The sequence below is a fragment of the Podarcis melisellensis genome (genome assembly GCF_964234715.1).
Source record: "Podarcis melisellensis genome assembly, chromosome: 4".
Taxonomy (NCBI): domain Eukaryota; kingdom Metazoa; phylum Chordata; class Lepidosauria; order Squamata; family Lacertidae; genus Podarcis; species Podarcis melisellensis.
In genome coordinates, this window is record NC_138531.1 from 34,390,121 (window position 1) to 34,409,908 (window position 19,788).

At 40.3% G+C, this 19,788-nt stretch overlaps 1 protein-coding gene across 2 annotated transcripts in view; it reads right to left on the reverse strand.

The window, feature by feature from the left end:
- Window positions 1-6,969: 6,969 nt before the first annotated feature.
- The window catches only part of CRLF2 (cytokine receptor like factor 2), a 41,126-nt gene continuing 28,307 nt past the window's right edge, over window positions 6,970-19,788 (reverse strand). The window contains exons 3-11 of one of the 2 annotated variants that reach the window (XM_081907681.1): window positions 19,181-19,228; window positions 18,892-18,997; window positions 16,866-17,029; window positions 15,488-15,624; window positions 13,466-13,619; window positions 12,035-12,152; window positions 9,961-10,045; window positions 9,047-9,176; window positions 6,970-8,299 (exon numbers count right to left, since the gene is read on the reverse strand). In XM_081907681.1, coding sequence (XP_081763807.1) covers window positions 9,054-9,176; window positions 9,961-10,045; window positions 12,035-12,152; window positions 13,466-13,619; window positions 15,488-15,624; window positions 16,866-17,029; window positions 18,892-18,997; window positions 19,181-19,228 — 935 coding nt within the window. In that variant the 3' untranslated portion in view covers window positions 6,970-8,299; window positions 9,047-9,053. The remainder of the gene's footprint in view (window positions 8,300-9,046; window positions 9,177-9,960; window positions 10,046-12,034; window positions 12,153-13,465; window positions 13,620-15,487; window positions 15,625-16,865; window positions 17,030-18,891; window positions 18,998-19,180; window positions 19,229-19,788) is intronic. The other variant, XM_081907682.1, reaches the window with a different exon arrangement.

A 19,788-nucleotide genomic window follows, 5' to 3' on the forward strand; every position in this document is an offset into this window, starting at 1 on the left:
TGGCTGCCTCCCAGTAACTGATGCCTGAAGTGGTTGGTTCTTTCTGCCTAATGATAGAACCATCCCAACAGGTCTGTGGGTCCAATAGTTAGCAAAATGGCATGATTTTGGGGTTGGGGGTTGGGGAAGACAACATATTCCCACACTACACTAGGCATGAGTGCATCAGTGTGCATGAAGCAATATGGCGGAAGGGCTGTAAAATCCATTAAAATTAAATGATGTCCTAATTTCTTGTGGGCTGGTGCCCTGTTCTCTTTGCAAACGGTGTTTGTCAAGTGTGCTGTGCTAGTGTTCCCAGAGGTATCTTGCTGCTGACACATTGATGGTAATCGCTGCCAGGATAAAGGCTGCATCTGTCTCCATATCCTTGGTCCCCCGCTTCCTCCTGTAACAGTCACGGCTTTCCCTCTAAAGACCTTGGGAATTGTAGTTGGTTGAAGTTCTCCTCACAACTGGAATACACTGCACTTCCCATGATTCTTTGGAGGAAGCCATGACTGTTGAAGTGGTCCAATAGTGCTTCAAATGTATGATGTGAATGTGACTCTGGTTAGAATTTCCTTCAATGATAATATAGTGATTCCTTCTAGAAATAATTTGGTTGCTGCCGTTTAATCGCAGTGACCAATGTTTCTTTGGGATATCTGTGTTTTTCTGCCCAGTACAGAGACACTGAGCTGAGCTTAATAAACAGGAGTCGCCCCGGAGCCTCATTCCTCCCAAACAGACTGCTTATTCAGTTTGTGTTTTATATATGTGTGTGTGTGTTTAATCACATCATCCATCACAAACATTTGTTGCCGCTTGTCGCTACAGTTTTCAAACTGTGCTGGTTCACTTCATTACATGGCTTCACGTGCACAAAGGAAGTTTTGTGGTGTTTTATCATTTGTTTGGTGGACATTTTTCAACCCAGCGTAATTGGCAGTCGTTCTGCTCCAGCCTCTTGGGTGGGGTGAATCAAGGCAACGACGCAGCTTGTTACAGCACTCCTAAGCAGGCCTTGTTTATTTCTTTCTGGGTGAAACATCATGTAAAACAGAAGTCCCCATGCTGCAAAAACAACCCTGGGCATATTAACGTGCAGCCTGACCTGGAGCCAACTTGTTTAATCAAGAAGCTCAGTAAATATTATGTAGTCTCTTAAAAAAAAAAAAAAGAGGTATATTTGCATACTAGCATCCTCATATTGCATTTCAGCCAGTGCTGGTCTTCATCAATCTGTATAGCACTGAATCTGTTTTGACAAAAGCTAGTGCTGGCTTGAATACTTAGAGCGCCCATTATGGGGCTGCTGTGAATGCTTAGGACAAATATATTGCTTTTGAGACCATTAGTGAGCTTGATAGTCAAACTCGAAAACTGCATAGCACAACATTTTTGGTATGAAGAATAAACAATTACGCTTTAGTTTCGTAAAGAACTTACATCCTTTCTTTTAGTATATGAGCATATGCTCCAAGTGTCCCTATTTTCCAGTGGCAGTCCCAGAAATATGAAAGCCACCCCAGCTTCTTATTTGATCCCAGAATATCCCTATTTTCCCCACAAGCCCCAGCACCACCGAGCTTGGGAAGGAAGATGAGCCAGTGCTTATCCTGAGCGGTGACAGAAGCAGCAGTGGTGGTTGTCAGAGAGCATCCTGTTGCCTCTCCGTTGCCTTTCCACAGTGTCTCCATGACCACTGCTGTTGGCCTCCTCTCTTAGGCCATTTGTAGCGGCTGCTGGAGAGCATGCGAAGAGGCGGTGAGGCTGCCGCCACCGCAGAAGCCCAGCCTTGTATGACACGCCCACTCTGAGGTGCAGGTAGAGGGCAGGGCGGTGGTTCATGTAGCTCAGTATTGACAACAGCAGCAGCAACAACGATTTATTATTTATACCTTGCCCATCTGGTTGGGTTTCCCCAGCCACTCTGGGCGGCTCCCAACAGAATATTAAAAACACGATAAAACATCACGCATTAAAAACTTCCCTAAACAGGGCTGCCTTCAGGTGTCTTCTAAAAGTAAAATACAGTGGTACCTCAGGTTACAGAGGCTTCAGGTTACAGACTCCGCTAACCCAGAAATAATACCTCGGGTTAAGAACTTTGCTTCAGGATGAGAACAGAAATCACATGGCGGCAGCGTGGTAGCAGTGGGAGGCCCCATTAGCTAAAGTGGTACTTCAGGTTAAGAACAGTTTCAGGTTAAGAATGGACCTCCAGAACAAATTAAGTTCTTAACCCAAGGTACCACTGTAGTTGTTTATTTCCTTGACATCCGATGGGAGGTGGTTCCACAGGGTGGGCACCACTGCTGAGAAGGTTCTCTGCCTGGTTCCCTGTAGCTTCACTTCTCACAGTGAGGGGACCGCTAGAAGGCCCTTGGAGCTGGACCTCAGTGTCTGGGCTGAATGATGGGGGTGGAGATGCTCCTTCGGGTATATACTGCCAAGGCTGTTTAGAGCTTTAAAGGTCAGCACCAACACTTTGAATTGTGCTCAGAAACACACACAATGTCTTGGAGCTTTTAGAGTTGGGGCCATGGTAGGAAATTAAAAGGGCAGCTGCATCCAGCTTCCAGGAATGCCTGGTCAGTAAACAAAATAAGGAGGCCCTGGACCTTGTGCTGGTGCTGGCTACAGCACTGGGACCTTGGCTCCTGTCCCAAGTGCTGGTGCTGGTTCTGCTTGGGAATAGCAGCATACACTGGTCGCTGCTATAGCATTGGATTCTGAGTGTGTGTGTGTGTGTGTGTGTGTATATAATTTTTCAAATACAAAACAGAATTATACACTCCATACATCTTGGTTACATCTTATTTCTCTTTTTTCGACTTCCCTCAACTTGTCTGCAAATCCTTCATATTTTAACTTTTTACACATTTCTATTTTGTTATTAATATTATTACTGTGAACTTCATCCCATTTTAATGCTTATTATAACATTTTCCCATCACAGCGCTTCATTAAAACTTACAAACGTAATCTGATTATCACTTAATTTTTGCAAATATTCAATAAAGTTTTCCCAATCTTCTGTGAATCTTTGATCTTGTCGGTTTCGGATCCTTCCTGTCATTCTGTCCAATTCTGCATAGTCTATCATTTTTGTTCTCCATTCTTCTAAAGTAGGTAGCACCTCCTGCTTCCATTTCTGGGCCATGAATATTCTTGCTGCTGTCACTGCATATAAAAATAACTTCTTTTCTTTCTTATTTATCTCATTACCTGTAATGCCTAATAAAAATGCTTCTGTTTTCTTAACAAATGCATATTTCAACATTTTCTTCAATTCGTTATAAACCATTTCCCAAAAGCTTTTTACTTTCTTACATTCCCACCACATATGATAAAATGTACCTTCTTTTTCTTTACATTTCCAACATTTATTACTTGTCTTATACATTTTTGCTAATTTTACCAGTGTTACATACCATCAATACATCATTTTCATCACATTTTATTTTATAGTTGTATATGCAGTAAATCTTAAACCTTCTTTCCATAATTTTTCCCAATCCTCCATTTGTATATTATGTCCTAAATCTTTGGCCCAATCAATCATAACTGATTTTACCTCTTCATCCTTTGTACACCATTCTAACAATATCTTATACATTTTTGCTAGTATTTTAAAGTCATTGTTCAATATTTCTGTCGGTTCTGAAAATGTTTAAATGGAACATCTCCTTAGGAAGTTTCAGGTATACTGGGCCGAGGCTACATCGCCTGGCAGCAGCTCTCCAAGAACTGAGAGCAGAGTCTCTCCTAACCCACCTGGAGATACCAGGGATTGAACCTGGGACCTTCTGCTTGGAACGCAAATTCTATGTCGCAGAGCTGCAGTATGGCCCTTTCCAACGATGCTGAATGGACTAAATTAGGTTACAAGTAGCCATTATACAGATCTCCATTGTCAAATAAAACCTCAGCCCAAGAAGTCCATGCTTGTATTCAGGGTCTTGCACTTCAAATGGTCCCCAGATCCTAAGCATGTGACTTCATTTCAAATGGATCAGTATTACATTGTTTGTGGTATGTGCTACTTCATCTGTCAGTGTGCCTCTCCCCGCTCCTTATTTTCTGGATTAGTTGGTTTGAACAAATGTATTTTCTAGAGTTTGAGGTTTATTCTCTTATCCTGAACAGTTGCATCAATGCCAAGTCCCATTGTTGTGCTCAGCGGAACTGCTTCCAAATAATAGGTTTACAAGATCATGGCCAACGTTTGTGTAGAGAAAATCCAGTCGAGTAAAATAATAAGCAACAGAATATCTTGCGCCTAACAGGATTAGTGGGCTGGGGTGGAGGAGAGGGGAAGGAAGTACTGGCCTCACCACAGAATATTTCAATAACAGCATGAACAAGTAAAAATGCCTAATGACATTTTTAAAAGATAGTATGTTTCCATTTACTTTTATTTTAATAATCTTTCAATGTATTAAGCAATTATGACTTAGTCTTATACTGTGAGATCAAAAGGGTCTGTGTTTAATATTTTACAGGGGCAAGTGTCCATGTGGTCTGAGATTAGGTATTTGGAACATCAAAGTTGCTTTCCTCCAGCGTTGCCCTTGGGCAGCTCCTATGATCACATGGAAGCTATTGCTAGGACTTAGTTTCTTTTTTATGTGCATGAAATAGCTCCCCACTAGAATGGGCTCTCAGGAGAAAGAAGGAAGGAGGACTAAGGGATATGAAGACTCACTGAGGATCCTACATGGACCTTGGCTATTGGCAAAAAAAAAGAAGGAATTTACTTCTAAAAATTGTTTTAAAAAATTGTATTTTGAAACTCACTAAATATTAACAGCATTTGGTATCTAATAATATAATTTCTGGCTTTCTGTACAGTAAATCAGGAGTGATTGGGGAGGGGGGCAGGATGCTGTTTCACACCCATCCTACCCAACTTATTTTAAAGAGTGGGTCATCTTAGGGTCTCAGTATTTAACCCCCTTATTTGTGTTTGATCCCCTCTAGCATTTGTTAGGTTAACATAAAACAGTAGAAACATTTAGAAAATTTACTTTCAGATTAGTTTTTTTATTTTATTTTAATCAAAAGATTATAATTAAACAGACAACGGCAGGCTCCCGAAAGCCTCAGAATTTTGTTGCTGTGCGTTTGTTTTGGATTACGTCTTGGATTGGGTGCTTTACCCTGAAATATTATTATTGTTACGGTACTTATTAAATTTGTTAGACACTTTATATTGCCCAAGGCAACCCAAAGCAACTTACAACCAAGATGGCTCTCAATGAGTCACATAATAGCCTGTGGTGGTGGTGGTGAAGAAGAAGAAGAAGAAGAAGAAGAAGAAGAAGAAGAAGAAGAAGAAGAAGAAGAAGAAGAAGAAGAAGACCAGAAACTATAGCAGGGATTATGGGAAGTGTAGGACTCCTTTACAGGAAGCTAGCTTCAGGCACCAGGCCTGCTGGCAGACCAATTCTGCATTATAAAGATGTATGCAAATGTGACATGAAGGCTGGCAACATTCATCGCTTGCAGTGTCTGGAGATAGAAAGATAGACAGTGTGTGTGTATTCATAGCAGTGGCAAGAGGAAAAATGGCCACTGGGAGGAGCACTGTAGCAGTGAAAGCAGGTGTCTTCATCTGCCCCAGCTGTAAGAAACATCTATCTCCCATATTGGTCTTTACATCCACAGCAAGTGCTGCAACTCTCCAACAGTTTGACTTTACTCCTAATGGTGCATTTGTCCATTGTCTCTCAAGACAGACTGATGCCAGTGGAGTCCAATTACATCTGAAAGGCCACCATGTCCTCACTCCTGCCTTATGTGTTTTGGTTACTATTCAATCTTATCATGGAGACCTGTTCACATGGAGACATCCACAGTAATACAGCTCCCTTCTTGTACATGGTACACAGACATTTGGCTTAAATTAAATATCCATTATAAATTGGATGCTGCCAACGTGTGCAATTCTAAAAGTAAGGTTCTCGTGTACGGTTTCTGATTTCACTTAGTAAACTAATGTGCGTGAGAAGTGTGAAGGACTCTCAGACAAAACAATGCAGGACTTTCTTTGCTGTTCATTTTTCCAAAATACCCGTAGGCGCTTGACCACATTATCAGAGCTAAAGCAATACAGCTAAACATCTGCTATTACTATTGTGTATTTTGCCTCTGAGCATGTGTGTGTGGTCTGATAAGTTGTAGACATGCAACATTATCGTTTTTCTCTGGAGGCAAAGATTCTGTTACAAAGCTTCTGCCTACAGAGATCTGCTTAAAAGCCAAATTATTAACATATGGAAAAGCAAGAATGACACATAAGCCAATGCATAGAAAGAGCATCACTGCAATTCATACTCTGTTCTTACTGAAGACTGGATGTCCAGTGACCAAGTCAAGTCCTTAGAGACTACCATATAAACCTCTGAAATCACCACCATCTTGTGCTTTATTACAATCCATGCATTCAGTTGGCTTCATGATCATGCCCTCTACCATGTGCAACATCTGGATGCTGATGGGACATTGAACAATGTAATTTTTCTGTGACTGCTGGTGAGCTTTGAACTTCTCTTCCTTTAGCAAACTGACAACCCAAACCTGACTATTTTCTAGAAGTTGAGGATCTAAACCAGAGGCCACAGGAGCTCGAGTCCAACAACATCTGAAGAGTCATAGGTTTGCTACCCCTGATCTAAACATGAACTGTCACTGGACCTGTAAAAGTGTTAAAAGAGTATTGGGAATAAACCATAATGGATTGAAAAAAAGTTATAAAAACACAAAAATCCAGAGTCCTTTTTGTTGGGGATAATTCAGATGTAAACTCCTAGGTGTCAAAAAAGGTTATTTATGTATGCCACTACTGCAGCCCATGTTTTGTTAGCCCCAAAATGGAAAACGAGTGAAGTCCCAACTAAAGAAGAATGGCAATTTAAGCTGATCGAATATGCACAGCTTGCAGACTTAACATATAGAATATGAGAAAAAGAACAACATACATTTAGAGAAGATTGGAAAATGTTTATTGAATATATAGGGGGAAATTGGGTACACTTGAAAATGTTGGCAGCATTAAGATAAATTCAACAGTGTAAAAAAGTTTTGATGGATGTAATAATAGAATACTGAATGGTTTAGTTTATGTAAAATATGCAGGGATTTATGATATGCAAAATGAACCATGGAAAGAGAAGAAGGGAAGTCATTGATATTTTAAGGATGTTTAAATGAGTATTCTAAATTGTAAAACAAAAAAATTAATAAAAACTATTAAAAAATAAAAAGTAAACATGAACGGCCTGTTCTCTAATGCCCTTCTCTAGGTAGACCTGTCTTCATAATTTATGTGCCCATGTGCTGAACATGTGAAGTACACATCTCTGTGGTCTGTAATGTGTAAGGGTGTGCTTGTGTGTACACACATTAATTTGGCGTAATGCCGAAAACTAACATGGATTCCTCACATTGTTAACTGGCCCCTCTGCCTCTTCTTGCCAGTTCCCAGATGAAAAGCCAGCTTGTGCAATGGACAGGCTAAAGTTCTACATGAGAGACAGTTCTATATTAGGGACCAGTTACATCTCACAGATTTCAAGGCAGAAGGGTGGGAAGGGAAGAGCTTTCTTGCATTCAGTGCAGTACAGGAGAAACAAAGATCTCAGACCTCATTAGTATTGAGATGAATTTACAAGAGAAGAACTCAGAAATATACCAATCAGTCTACTCCAAAGCTCATTGAGGACTGGAATCAGTAGCACAGGGATATGTTTTAGGCATGGCTGAATATCTACACCCTGCGTAAACTTTACACTCTTCATTGTAACTTGGTGCACCCTATAGACATGTAGTATGTGACAGTCTTTGAATGATGGAGGCAGCCTTCTATTAACCAAAGAAGAGGATATGTCTGTTTCTTTATTTTGAAACAACAATGTGAGTCAAACAACAAAGAACAGGCAACAGTTATGCATTGTCTCCCTGAGTTAGTATCATTGATTGGCTATTTCTTTTTATCATTTGTGATATGAGTATCATTCAACATCCTCTAGAATGGCTATGTACATATCATCTACCCAACTTACATGTCATCTACCACTTCATTTCTCACTGTTATTTAATATGCATTTGACACTCAGAAGTCTTCTTGGCAGAGGATCCACAGATGACACAGAGGATACGGTGGAAGGAGGACGGAGATAAGCATGTGAGCAAAGTCGGGTGGTAGAAATCGCAAGAACGACCTGTTGATGTTGCCTTCAGCGGTTGTACAACAAGCATTGACTCTGAAGTTCTGGTACACATTGGACCCCTTCAGTATCTTCTTGATTGCCTACCATAATAACATCATGGAGGGGGAACAAAGTGTTATGCATTTGTGGGAGGTAGGCTGTATACCCGAGCCCCCTTCCAATTCCTGGATCTGGCATGGATTCAATTCCTGGAATAGCCAGACTAGTTTCCTCATGATGTACTGGCCCCCTAAGTGCAGACCATTAAGGTACACGTGGGTGCCTCCCACAACTGTCTGTTAGTTAGAAAGAAAAACAGTTAGAGATTGAACTATGTGAGCTTTAAGCTGGAAGCAAGGGCTGGGAAGCCAGAGCGACAGAGCCATGCCTGATCTCTGCTTGAATCCAAGGCTATGGCGATAGGAGTAGCAAGACCCTCTTGAGGTGCTAATGCTATGAGTCCTTCCATTGTAGGTTCAGGTTGTACATATGTATAAATAAACAATATATCCTAAAGAAACAACAGTCTTCGGTTTTGAGGAAACAGAACCCTGAGTAAGCACCTGGAACCCCTAGAGTCTCACAACATTTGGAGACTAGGGTGGCATGCAACAATATTGAGAAAACAATGATGCCCTGAACATATTCTGTGCCCTAGTTCATACATTCAATCAGAGGAGGTGCTGAGACAGTACAGAGAAGGGGCACCATAAGCCCTCTCTACCATTGGACAAACAGTGACATTGTGAACGAGCCCTTCATATGAGCAGCAAACTGCATGTAAACCTGGGTCCTGAAGTTCTTTCTTCTCCTTTTTGAGGGAACTGTGCAGATTTCAAGAATGTTACCTCTGGCTTATACTTTGGCTCCCTGGAAATCTTTTCCTTCTTCCTCTTCAATTGCACATTCTTCTTCTTCATCATCATCATATTTTATCTTTGTTTGAACCAGCACATTTTGTGTCTTGCTAATCCATTCCTTTAAAAATGTGGATATCATCATTTGCTTAAGCAGAAATTCTTCCTACTAGATAAACTCAGCTGATGTAAAACCAACTTACAGTTCATTAACACAAGCCAGAGGGCTGACTACAATAGTCTGAAGTGTTCATTACAGTTTCTTATAATATTATACTTTGTGCATTAAAATTCTACACCAGATGTCATTTTTTCTTCCTTTGAAGATGCGGTTTTCTATTCCAGTATTTGGGTACCAATGTCTTACCATTTTCCTATAACCTTTCTAACAACATTTAATTTTCCTAGTATAACTATGGGGTCTGTACTCAATTTATGTCCTGAAATCTTCTCAATTTTTATCACCTCAGTCCAAAACATTTTTTTTACAACCTCTCTAAATATATTTAAAGTTTCTGTGGCTTTACACATTTGTAATGTTTACTTCTTTTTTGCAACTTATAAAGAGTAAGTACAAAATCTTGTAAAAAATAAATCTTTAACTGCAACATCTGTAAAATATTTTAGACTTTCTTGAAAAATATTGATCCAATGTTTTTTGGTAATTGGTAATTGCTTTATTAGGCTTAATAAAGATGTGAGTCCTTTGTTGCAGCAAGATAAAACCATGATTCTAGATTTGCTTTCCTCTCAATAGTCACATATTCTCTGGGGTATTAAAAATCACTAAATGTGCAGCTGGGAACACAAGAATGCATGCATATTTCAGAGGGATCAAACTAAGTTTGAGAAAAAGAAAATCAGAATACAAGGGAAAGAAACCTGGAAAAAATATGATGCTCTACCTGAAAGTTCCCATTATGATCGCTGAATAAATCAGAATATAGATGTTTGGGGTCTGGTACAGCAGGCATTAGGATCTTCTTAATTCTGTAAAAAAAAGAAATAATTTAAATGATTACAATAAAAAACCCATAAAAGAAAAAGAAAAGCTGTGTTCGAAAAGTAGACATTAAATATAGGGTCTTCAGCATTTAAATAAAAGCAGAAACAGACATTTTATGCCCCAGATAATTTTAAGGGTCCTTAAAAACAAAGAAGGGAAAATAGTTTATTCTAAAAATTAATGGCACATATAGCAAATGGGATGGGGAATGAATGGCACCTTTCAGCTGATGAAAGACAATATACCAGGCCCAGAGCTTAAAGTCAGAGCCTAGTTCATTTAAAGGGATTTCATAGAACCAGGCATGCAACTTCCCTTACACTTAAAGTCAGGTTGGGGACAAACTTGGCCCAAAAGTTCAGGACTTCACTCTCCCTCATCATGACCAGGACAAACATCTTTGAAAGTGAACAGGATTTTGGACCCTGCATATATGAATCCACCACAATCTGATCATATGGCTCCATCACAAAATCACCATAGTAATATTTTCTTACTAGTAAAGTGCCCATTTATTATGATAAACAGAGTCTGTTGTGTTTCTCCAGAGCACAGAGAGAGCACTGATTCCTTGCCAAGGAAGAATGGACAGCTAAAAGTTACATCCACTGCAAATGCAGTTCTAAAAAGAGGGGTTTTAGATACACGCACCCATACAGCATGTTAAAAAGATGTGCAAGGGTGGTTACACTTAGGACTATACTTCGCTACCTTAATCCGGGTCAGGCCTTTGAGCCAACTAGCTCAAAATTATTCATACCGAATGTTAGTCGCTCTCCAGGGTTCTGGATGGGAAGTCTCTTGTACCTACCTGGAGATGCCAGGGATTGCTTGCCTCTCCACCAACAGGAAACAGTGGCTCATGTTCTCCTGTCCTGTCCCCTTTATCTGAGGAATGAAATCATCACCCCATTCTTACTTACCATCCCAGGCCGCCCACATTGTTCTTTCTTTTATCGGATCAAAATGATCAGACAACAGCAAAGGTTGCTAGGTTTATCGAGGGTGCAATGAGATTAAGGGCCACTATCTGAACGATAATCTTGGTCATTTGATTGCCCTCTTTACCCATTGCTGTCTTTTTTATTTGTATATATTGCTTGTTTTATGTTGCTTTGGCCGTTGGCTAATGTGAATAAAGTTTATCTATCCATCTCTCCCCCAACACATGCAGCTGCAGTGTCCCGACCGGCTGGCATGTGAAAGGACTCTAAGCACACACATCAGTATTCACACAAAACCCCTTCACACATTGGCCAAAGTGTGGAGGCATGCCTTCTCCAACTATTGGTGGTGGGGCTAGCCAAGATGGTTTCACGATGCTCCTCTTTTATCAGCCCAATCCTTAATTTTATCCAGGATGAGTGAAGGGAAGCCACTTCATATTCTGATTGGCTAGAAGACTTTACATAAACTTCCTGTACCACCTTGTGACTATTATGTTACTTGTTGGCCAGAGGGCTTCCTTTGAATCTTCTCTAGCGTTCCACCCTTTCTTTGCCTTCAGGCTCAGCTCCTGCCCATCCAATCTGTTCATTCTTACCTACACACAAAAAACTTCACACAGCTTCTCCGGTAAGGATTTACACAGTAAATCCTGAAGACATAGTTGGCCCCACTCTGACTCAGATCCCATGCATTCATTTTCTACTATTTTCAAAATTATAAACCTGGAAGACCCACATCATATACTGTATATAGCAAATTCCAAACATTCCATCCCATAATCTGTAACATGGGAGTAAACTTCTCGGGGGGGGGGGGAGTAAACTGCTGAAGGTCTATCTGCCACACCTTGATCATCCTCATCTCCACCAGCCAAGATCCGATGGATAGGTGCAGTTCATCCTTTCTCAAAATGCACACTGTACCCATTAAATCCCTGAAATGTGTAGGCCTTCCCGCCACAAATATTGTTCTGTCATTTTGATCATTTTGATCAAGGGTTTGTGAGTGCACAAAGCAGCATTTACCTTTCCCATCTGCAAACGCACAACAGAAGGGCAAATATTACCAGGACGCCAGCCATCACCAAAGTCAAAGGGATTACTGTAATTGATTTGGGTTCAGAGACATCTATATCACAGGAATCTTTGAGGAATGACAAAAAGAAAAAAGTTCAAAGTGTTTTCCAGTATATTTTAAAAAAGAAACATCAGATTCTTTAAAGCATATTTTGGCCAACTCTTTCTTTCGAAAAGCAATTATTAAAAAATGGAATAATATATACTATTAATCTTTAGGCCACCGTTCTTTTAAGTTTCTACATTTCACAATAATGTGGAATTTTGTGTTGTCCACTGAAGTACCCTTCTGCTAGGAAGAAAGAATACAAGAATACCGGTATGAGATTTTTCTGCTTTGTGAATAAAAATTAGCTCTTTATATTGTCATTTAGCTCTTTATATTGTCATTTATATAACTAACCTTCTTCGTTCCAACAGAAAGCGTGACTATACTGGAATAGGAAATATGGTGTCATGTACATGTGCTGATGCCTGCTAATGAATGCTTTTAAAAGAATATATTATAACAAAATGTTGTCTGGAGAGAATATCAACTGAAATTCATTTAAAGTCCTATGTCCAATTCTCTGCTGTTTCCCAGTTGTGAAATGGGCCACTGGGGTGTCACTGAAAACAGGTTCCTGTGTTGACTAATCACCCTCAGTGCTGTAGCATTTGGAAATATGGCTTGGGACCGTTATGGGAGAACTCTGCTCAGTTTGGATCTTGACTTTTATAGTCACTAACTGGGGTTGATGGAGATTGTAGTTCCACAATATGTGATGAATCAAAGTTTCCCCCCAACTGCCCTAAAGCGTGCCCCACTTCCGACGCCCTTCCCCAAAACGCACCCTGAAATGGTAAGGTAGCAGTACAGTGGCATGGTTTCGTTGGAGTTGTCTGTGCAAAACCTCCCAGCCCCCAGAATACTGCGATGGCAACTTTCCAGTGGAGAACTACATTTCCCAGACTCCTCAGTGCCTGGAAAGAATCATTGAAGGGATTTTGTCATTGCCTTGTTATCACTGCTAATTTGGGAGTGGGGGGATTTGACAGCAGGGCAGGGGAGGGTTACTTGTTGGTTCTTAAACAATTTAAAATAAAATAAAATACTGGATTTGTTGTGTTATGGTGACAGGATGTGGAGTATAAATATAATAATAATAATAATATTAATAATAATAATAATAAACAACTTTAATTGTGCAAACCTAAAACATATGTGCTTGAATCCGTACTGCAGAAGAGTGGCAGTCTGAGGGCACCCTGTATATAAGACAGCATACCCTGAACACTAAATAAATGACAAGAAGTAGGTCTACATGTTAGCTTTATCTAGAAATAGAAGTTCCAGAAAGAGGATTTACAGTAGCAGTGCATTTTTTTTTTTATTTTTACCTACAGAGCTGCCATTTTTCCAATGTGTTTCTGCTCCCCATTCACTGGAATAAGCAAACACACTGCAACTGTGATTCAGCCTGAATCGAAAGGAATAGCATTTCGCTGGATCAAATCCTTGGTCTTTAATCTCACAACATTCTTGGTCCCTAGACTGAACAGCAAGAGTATCAGTCATTAATAATTTTGGTCATTGTATATTTTCTAGGCTATTCTAACAGGCTTTTGGAATATTTTGGTTGGGGCCCAATATCAGTACTAGGAAAAGAGTTGTTTCTTCAGACTTTAGAACTCACTTGTAGCATAATAGTTTGCACCACAATTCTAAACAATATATATTGAATCATAGACTACTGAGAGTTTCTTTAAAATCCAATACAGTAGATCACTTGCAAGTTCCACATTTCTGTTTTTGAAGAACAAAGCATTAGGTTTTCATCTTACCTCCCTTTGTATCATATTTTGTTCTTTATTTTTCCCCTCATTTCTTATCTCAGGGTTATATCCTATGCTTGCCTTGCACAGAGTAGACCCATTGAAATCAATGGACATGACGAACTCAGTTTGATACAACCCTTAGTTCATTATTCTGGCAATGCTTTGAAAGAAAGAAGCTTGTACACCATGAGGGAGTAATCAACATATGAATTAGAACAATGAAGTAGCAACTCCGGGATTTCCCCAGCTCTCTTGCATATAAAGTCCCCAAGGAATTATCAGATCTTTAGTTGCCTAAACACAGCTACCCTTAAACACAGTTTGTGAAATTAAGTTCCACTCAGATAATTGGGACTGTGTGTCAAAATACACAGATGAGGGGGATGTGAGCAACCGTCCACTGGCAATCAATTTAGAGTACACTGTGATGTCACTGCATAACCGCCAACATTTCTCCAATGAGAACTTTTGTTATTTATACCCCAACCATATGACTGGGTTGTCCCAGCCACTCTGGGTGCCTTCCAACAGATATAAAAACATAATAAAACATTAAACTTTTAAAAACATCCCTATACAGTGGTTACCTAGGGTTAAGTACTTAATTCATTCCGGAGGTCCGTTCTTAACCTGAAACTGTTCTTAAGAGCCAGTGTGGTGTAGTGGTTAAGAGCGGTAGTCTTGTAATCTGGGGAACCGGGTTCGAGTCTCCGCTTCTCCACATGCAGCTGCTGGGTGACCTTGGGCCAGTCACGCTTCTCTGAAGTCTCTCAGCCCCACTCACCTCACAGAGTGTTTGTTGTGGGGGAGGAAGGGAAAGGAGAATGTTAGCCGCTTTGAGACTCCTGAAGGGGAGTGAAAGGCGGGATATCAAATCCAAACTCTTCTTAACCTGAAGCACCAGTTTATAGCTAATGGGGCCTCCTGCTGCCGCCATGCTGCCGGAGCACGATTTCTGTTCTCATCCTGAAGCAAAGTTCTTAAGGTACTATTTCTTGGTTAGTGGAGTCTGTAACCTGAAGCCTCTGTAACCTGAAGCGTATGTAACCCAAGGTACCACTGTACAGGGCTGCCTTCAGATGTATTCTAAAGGTTGTATCTCATTGGATCAGGAGTCACATAACTCCATACCCTCCAACATTTCTCCAGGGAAATTGGGATGTCCAGGATCTAATCAGAAACCGTGACGGCTTCTGTAAATCTGGGCCTGTCCCTGGAAAATAGGGAAAATTGGAGAGTCTACCCTTGCTCAGATAATTGTTTTCCCTGCAGCCTGTGTCTTGCATAAGTTCCAAGCTGCAAATGCAGGAGATTTGATCTGCACAATAATCAGAAGCCTTTCCACATGTGGGCCTCAGCGGTCCATTTGCAATTCTGGACATCTCAGCTTTGCCAGGCTTCAAGGCCTTCTTTCTTGCTGCTGGCAACCCAAGATGATGAGTTTCAAATTCATTGATTCAAGACTATGTTGATGTGGTGGAAAACTCCTAACAAAAAACACCCACATTTATTTCTGCACTGCAAAAGAAAAAGTCCCTTTCCAGGTTTCCATTCTGCAATGCAAAGCTGCACTTATCTACCCACCTGCCAATCTTTGTCAAGTTGGCTTTTGTACTGAAGTTCAAAGCGAAAACAATGTTCCTTGTCAACTCCCTTGCACTGCACAGTTACTTTGTCATCTGCCCATTGGAAAGTAACGTGTTCAGGTGGGTTGGGCTTCACTGGTGAAGATAAAATTAATACACCCAATTACACAGTCTAGCTACAAAATGTTTTAATTGAACACATTGGACTTGTTAGCATCTCATGATTGAAGCCTGCTCAAATAACAACAAAATACGAAATCACATAAGCTATCAGTCAACTAATAACTGCTACGGCATGTTGTTGCATGCTATATAAGGTTAAATATGTGGCGAGAACACTTTTAAATGCAGTCAGATAGCAAAAACTACTGCATACCGATAATCAAATGCTGTTGTGTATGATAGTTATAAACTGATTCCTGGGGATTCCTGGGTTCTTTGAAAGCATGAAAGGCAGTCCCTCATTGAAAAGATGAGTGAGAGAACACAAGGTTCTTGGAAAGACACTTTGTCCCCGTCATAGATTTTTTTTCCAATATGGTAGTCGTATTTGTCACAGTGAAACTCCAAAGCATTCTATGTTAACTGAGTGTGTGCCTTAGAACATTAATCAGAATCCTCTACAATACTGAATTCCCAGACAGAGATTGATGTGGAAAGGTAGAAACAGCAGAACAGCTCTCTGTACTATGAAAAACAAGGTACTACTGCATATAAATGGCATCAAAAATGGTAAAAAATTGAAATTAGGCAGCATTGGGGATAGAAGGAGGAGGAGGAGGAGGAGAAGTAGAAGGAGAAGGAGAAGGAGAAGAAGAAGTAGTAGTAAAGGACCCCTGGATGGTTAAATCCAGTCAAAGGTGACTACGGGATTGCGGTGCTCATCTCACTTTCAGGCCAAGGGAGCTGGCGTTTGTCCACAGACAGCTTTCTGGATTATGTGGCCAGCATGACTAAACCACTTCTGGCACAACGGAACACCATGATGGAAGCCAGAGCACACAGAAATTCCGATTACCTTCCCGCCACAGCAGTACCTATTTATTTACTTTCACTGGCATACTTTCAAACTGCCCGGGTGGCAGGAGCTGAGACAGAGCATCGGGAGCTCACCCCATCACGGGGATTTGAACAGCTGACCTTCTGATCGGTAAGCCCAAGAGGCTGTGATTTAGACCACAGCATCACCCATGTCCCATTATTATTATTATTATTATTATTATTATTATTATTATTATTAATTACACAGATATTTACTAAGCAGAATTTGAAGAAGTCAAACTGCTGTTGTTTCCCCTTTTTTTTCTTTTGTAATCCTAGTGAGGCACTGACACCTGAAAAGGTTACTGCCAGAGTGATAATAGTTGTTAACTTACACAAATTGCTGCTCTCTTGTTCATCAAAGTAAGCCTCCTCTGTCTGATTTGGATTCCTAATGTAAATGTGCAGATATTTCCCTTCAGTAGGAAACAGACACCCACTATTGTATCCTTGGTCATGCAAATATTCAATGCACTGCTTCTCTTCTTGTTCATCAAACCTGCAATTGAAATAATCATACTCAATAAGATGGCAAAAATATTTTCCATTGAAAATCAGGATATTTGGAAATGCTTTAAAGGGGATAATCCTTGCCTAGCCCTCTGTACTCTAGAGCAGATTCCTGTCCTGCCAGGTCCTGTCCATGAAATGTAAGATACTTATTTTATTTTATTTCAATAATAGAAGGCAGTAGTGTTTAGTTGGCCTCCTTTGAAACACTTTTTCCAAAAAGCAAGGCAATTGACAGGATTTCACAACTACAAGTCATGTGTTGTTCCTTTGGGGTAGGGACAACATGATTTTCAACTATACTGGTTTTGACCATCTATTTAATTTCCACCACTTCAATATTAACAGCTTCACTCTACAACAGTTTGCAGTTTTAAATAAATAAAGTTATTGTTTTGGGTATTTACAATTCTGAGAGTTCAGCCAGCACAATGATGCTTGTCTTCTATAGTAACAGGGCTCATCTGCAGCTAAGTTATCAAAAGACAGTGCTGACATCTAAAGCAAGAAGAGGGAATAGCAAGGTTACTGCAAGAAGTCTTGCCTCTTCCAAGATAGCCTTACTCTGCTGGTTCTGCAGCTTCAACGGGCAGCTTGCCAGAAAGCATGAAAAGCCCCACCAGCCAGGAGAGAGGGGTGTTGTGTGTGACATATTCCAGCAGCTCACCCATTTATTCTTGTATTTTTTGCACTGTCTGGAGGCTCTATATTCCACTCAGTGGCTTTAGATACCACCGACTATCCTTCTGGAGTGACTGTCTGAATTAGGGGTGGATGGCACCACTTTGTGGTGGTTCCAGTCCTACTTGAATGGTCATTCCCAGAAGTTGTTGCTTGGGGGATGGAACCAGCCCATGGAACTTTCAATGTGGGGTTCCGCAGGGCTCAATCTTATCCCCTACATTGTTTAACATCTACTGTACATGAAACCGCTGGGTGGGGTTATCTGGAGGCTTGGAGTTTGTTGTCAGCAGTATACTGATGACACTCAGTTCGATTTCTCCTTTACATCTGCAGGTGAGGCAGTGGAAGTGCTGAACCAGTGTCTTAGCTCAGTAATGAACTGGATGAGAGCCAACAAACTGAAACTCAATCCAGATAAGAATGAGGCACTGTTAGTCTGGATGGGTGGGAGGTCGCCTGCTGTTGATGGGGTTACACTTCCTCTCAAGGAGCAGTTTCATAGCTTGGGGGCACTCCTGGATCCTTTGTTGTTGCTCAAGGCTCAGGTGGCCTCAGTGGTCCAGAGGGCCTTCCAACTGCTTTGGCTGGTGGCCCAGCTATGCCCCTGTCTGGACAGGGATAGCCTAACTACTGTTGTCTATGCTCTGGTAACCTCAAGATTCGATTACTGAAATGCGTCATATATAGGGCAGCCTCTGGAGACGGTTCGGAAACTTCAGCTGGTGCAGAATTCAGTGGCCAGGTTGCTCACCGGAGCAAGATGGTTTGAGCATATTACACCAAGCCACACATGCTACAAGAAAGTCCAGTGAAACCAACAGTCACATTGAGAATTGGCCACCAGAATTGGCCATAGGTTGTAGGTTTTTTAAAGTGTTGAGAATACAGCTTTCTCCCAACACCCAAACAGAAAAGCTATTTGTGGCCTCCAAACAATATGGAATGGACAATAAATATGTGCAATAAGAAGGAAGCCAGATCAATGTTCTCACCAGCTTGAGTTCAGAATATAAATATAAAATCTTATCTATCTCATGCTTTAGTTCCTTTGGATTAAAGTGAGTGAAAGGAAAGGGAAAGGGGGGGTGCATTTATAGACCATTTTGCTTGAAAATTCCCAGCATTCAAACCTAGAAATTCCAAGAAAGTCTGTTTGCCAGTACTTACTTATAAGACATCGTCATGTTCCTGCCTGGAAAATTTTTTTTTGCATGCCATGAAATCTCCATCCTCTTACCATTGACGTTCTGTATTTCGTATTCTGGGCAACCATCTAGCAAAGATGAAGGGTTGTAATTGTTTAAAATAATCTGCAAAATAAATGGCTATCAGTCTCATTCAAATTAGATCTTCTAAATATACATGTTTCTGCTGCACCTCTCAGTACTAAAAAGGAGAAGCTGAAGCATGCAGATTAAGAGGAATATATTTGAGAGCTCTGTTTTTGTATCATTACCTGCTAAGATGTCTTCAGAACCATTAAATTGATTGATGGGGTATAGACCTTGAAAACAAAGCGAATAATAAGACTGAATGTGAAAGGAAGAATGGCAAGAAATCCCACGCTGCAGATGAAAAGCATGGGGGGGGAGGGAATCCATGTAATTTTGTACAGTATTAACTAGCAGATCATTATTTCCCATCATAATCGTGATTTTTAAATGGTAGGTTGATGTTTTTCTCTAGAATTCATTTAAAAGAAAAAAGAATAACCGGACCATGGATATAACATTAAATTACATTTATTGAACTACTTCCAGAAAACAAAAGACACAAATTCCTGTGGCTTTTAGTTATAAGTAATGCTGCTTAGAATTTTTAATATTAAAAAAAAAAAATCCCACCCCAAAACCAAGTAATAAGAAAACACTTAATTTATTTAACATTTTTAAAAGAAAAATCTTTGTTGCATGCTACAGATCTCTGTAGTTCTAATGAGATCTTCACCTTACGTAACTATTGCATAACTATTGTGTTCTGTCCTGAAAGTTGCAACATATACGATACTGTTTGAGCTTACTTTATACTGAACATTACGAATTTTGCCTCTGACATTTAGTGCTA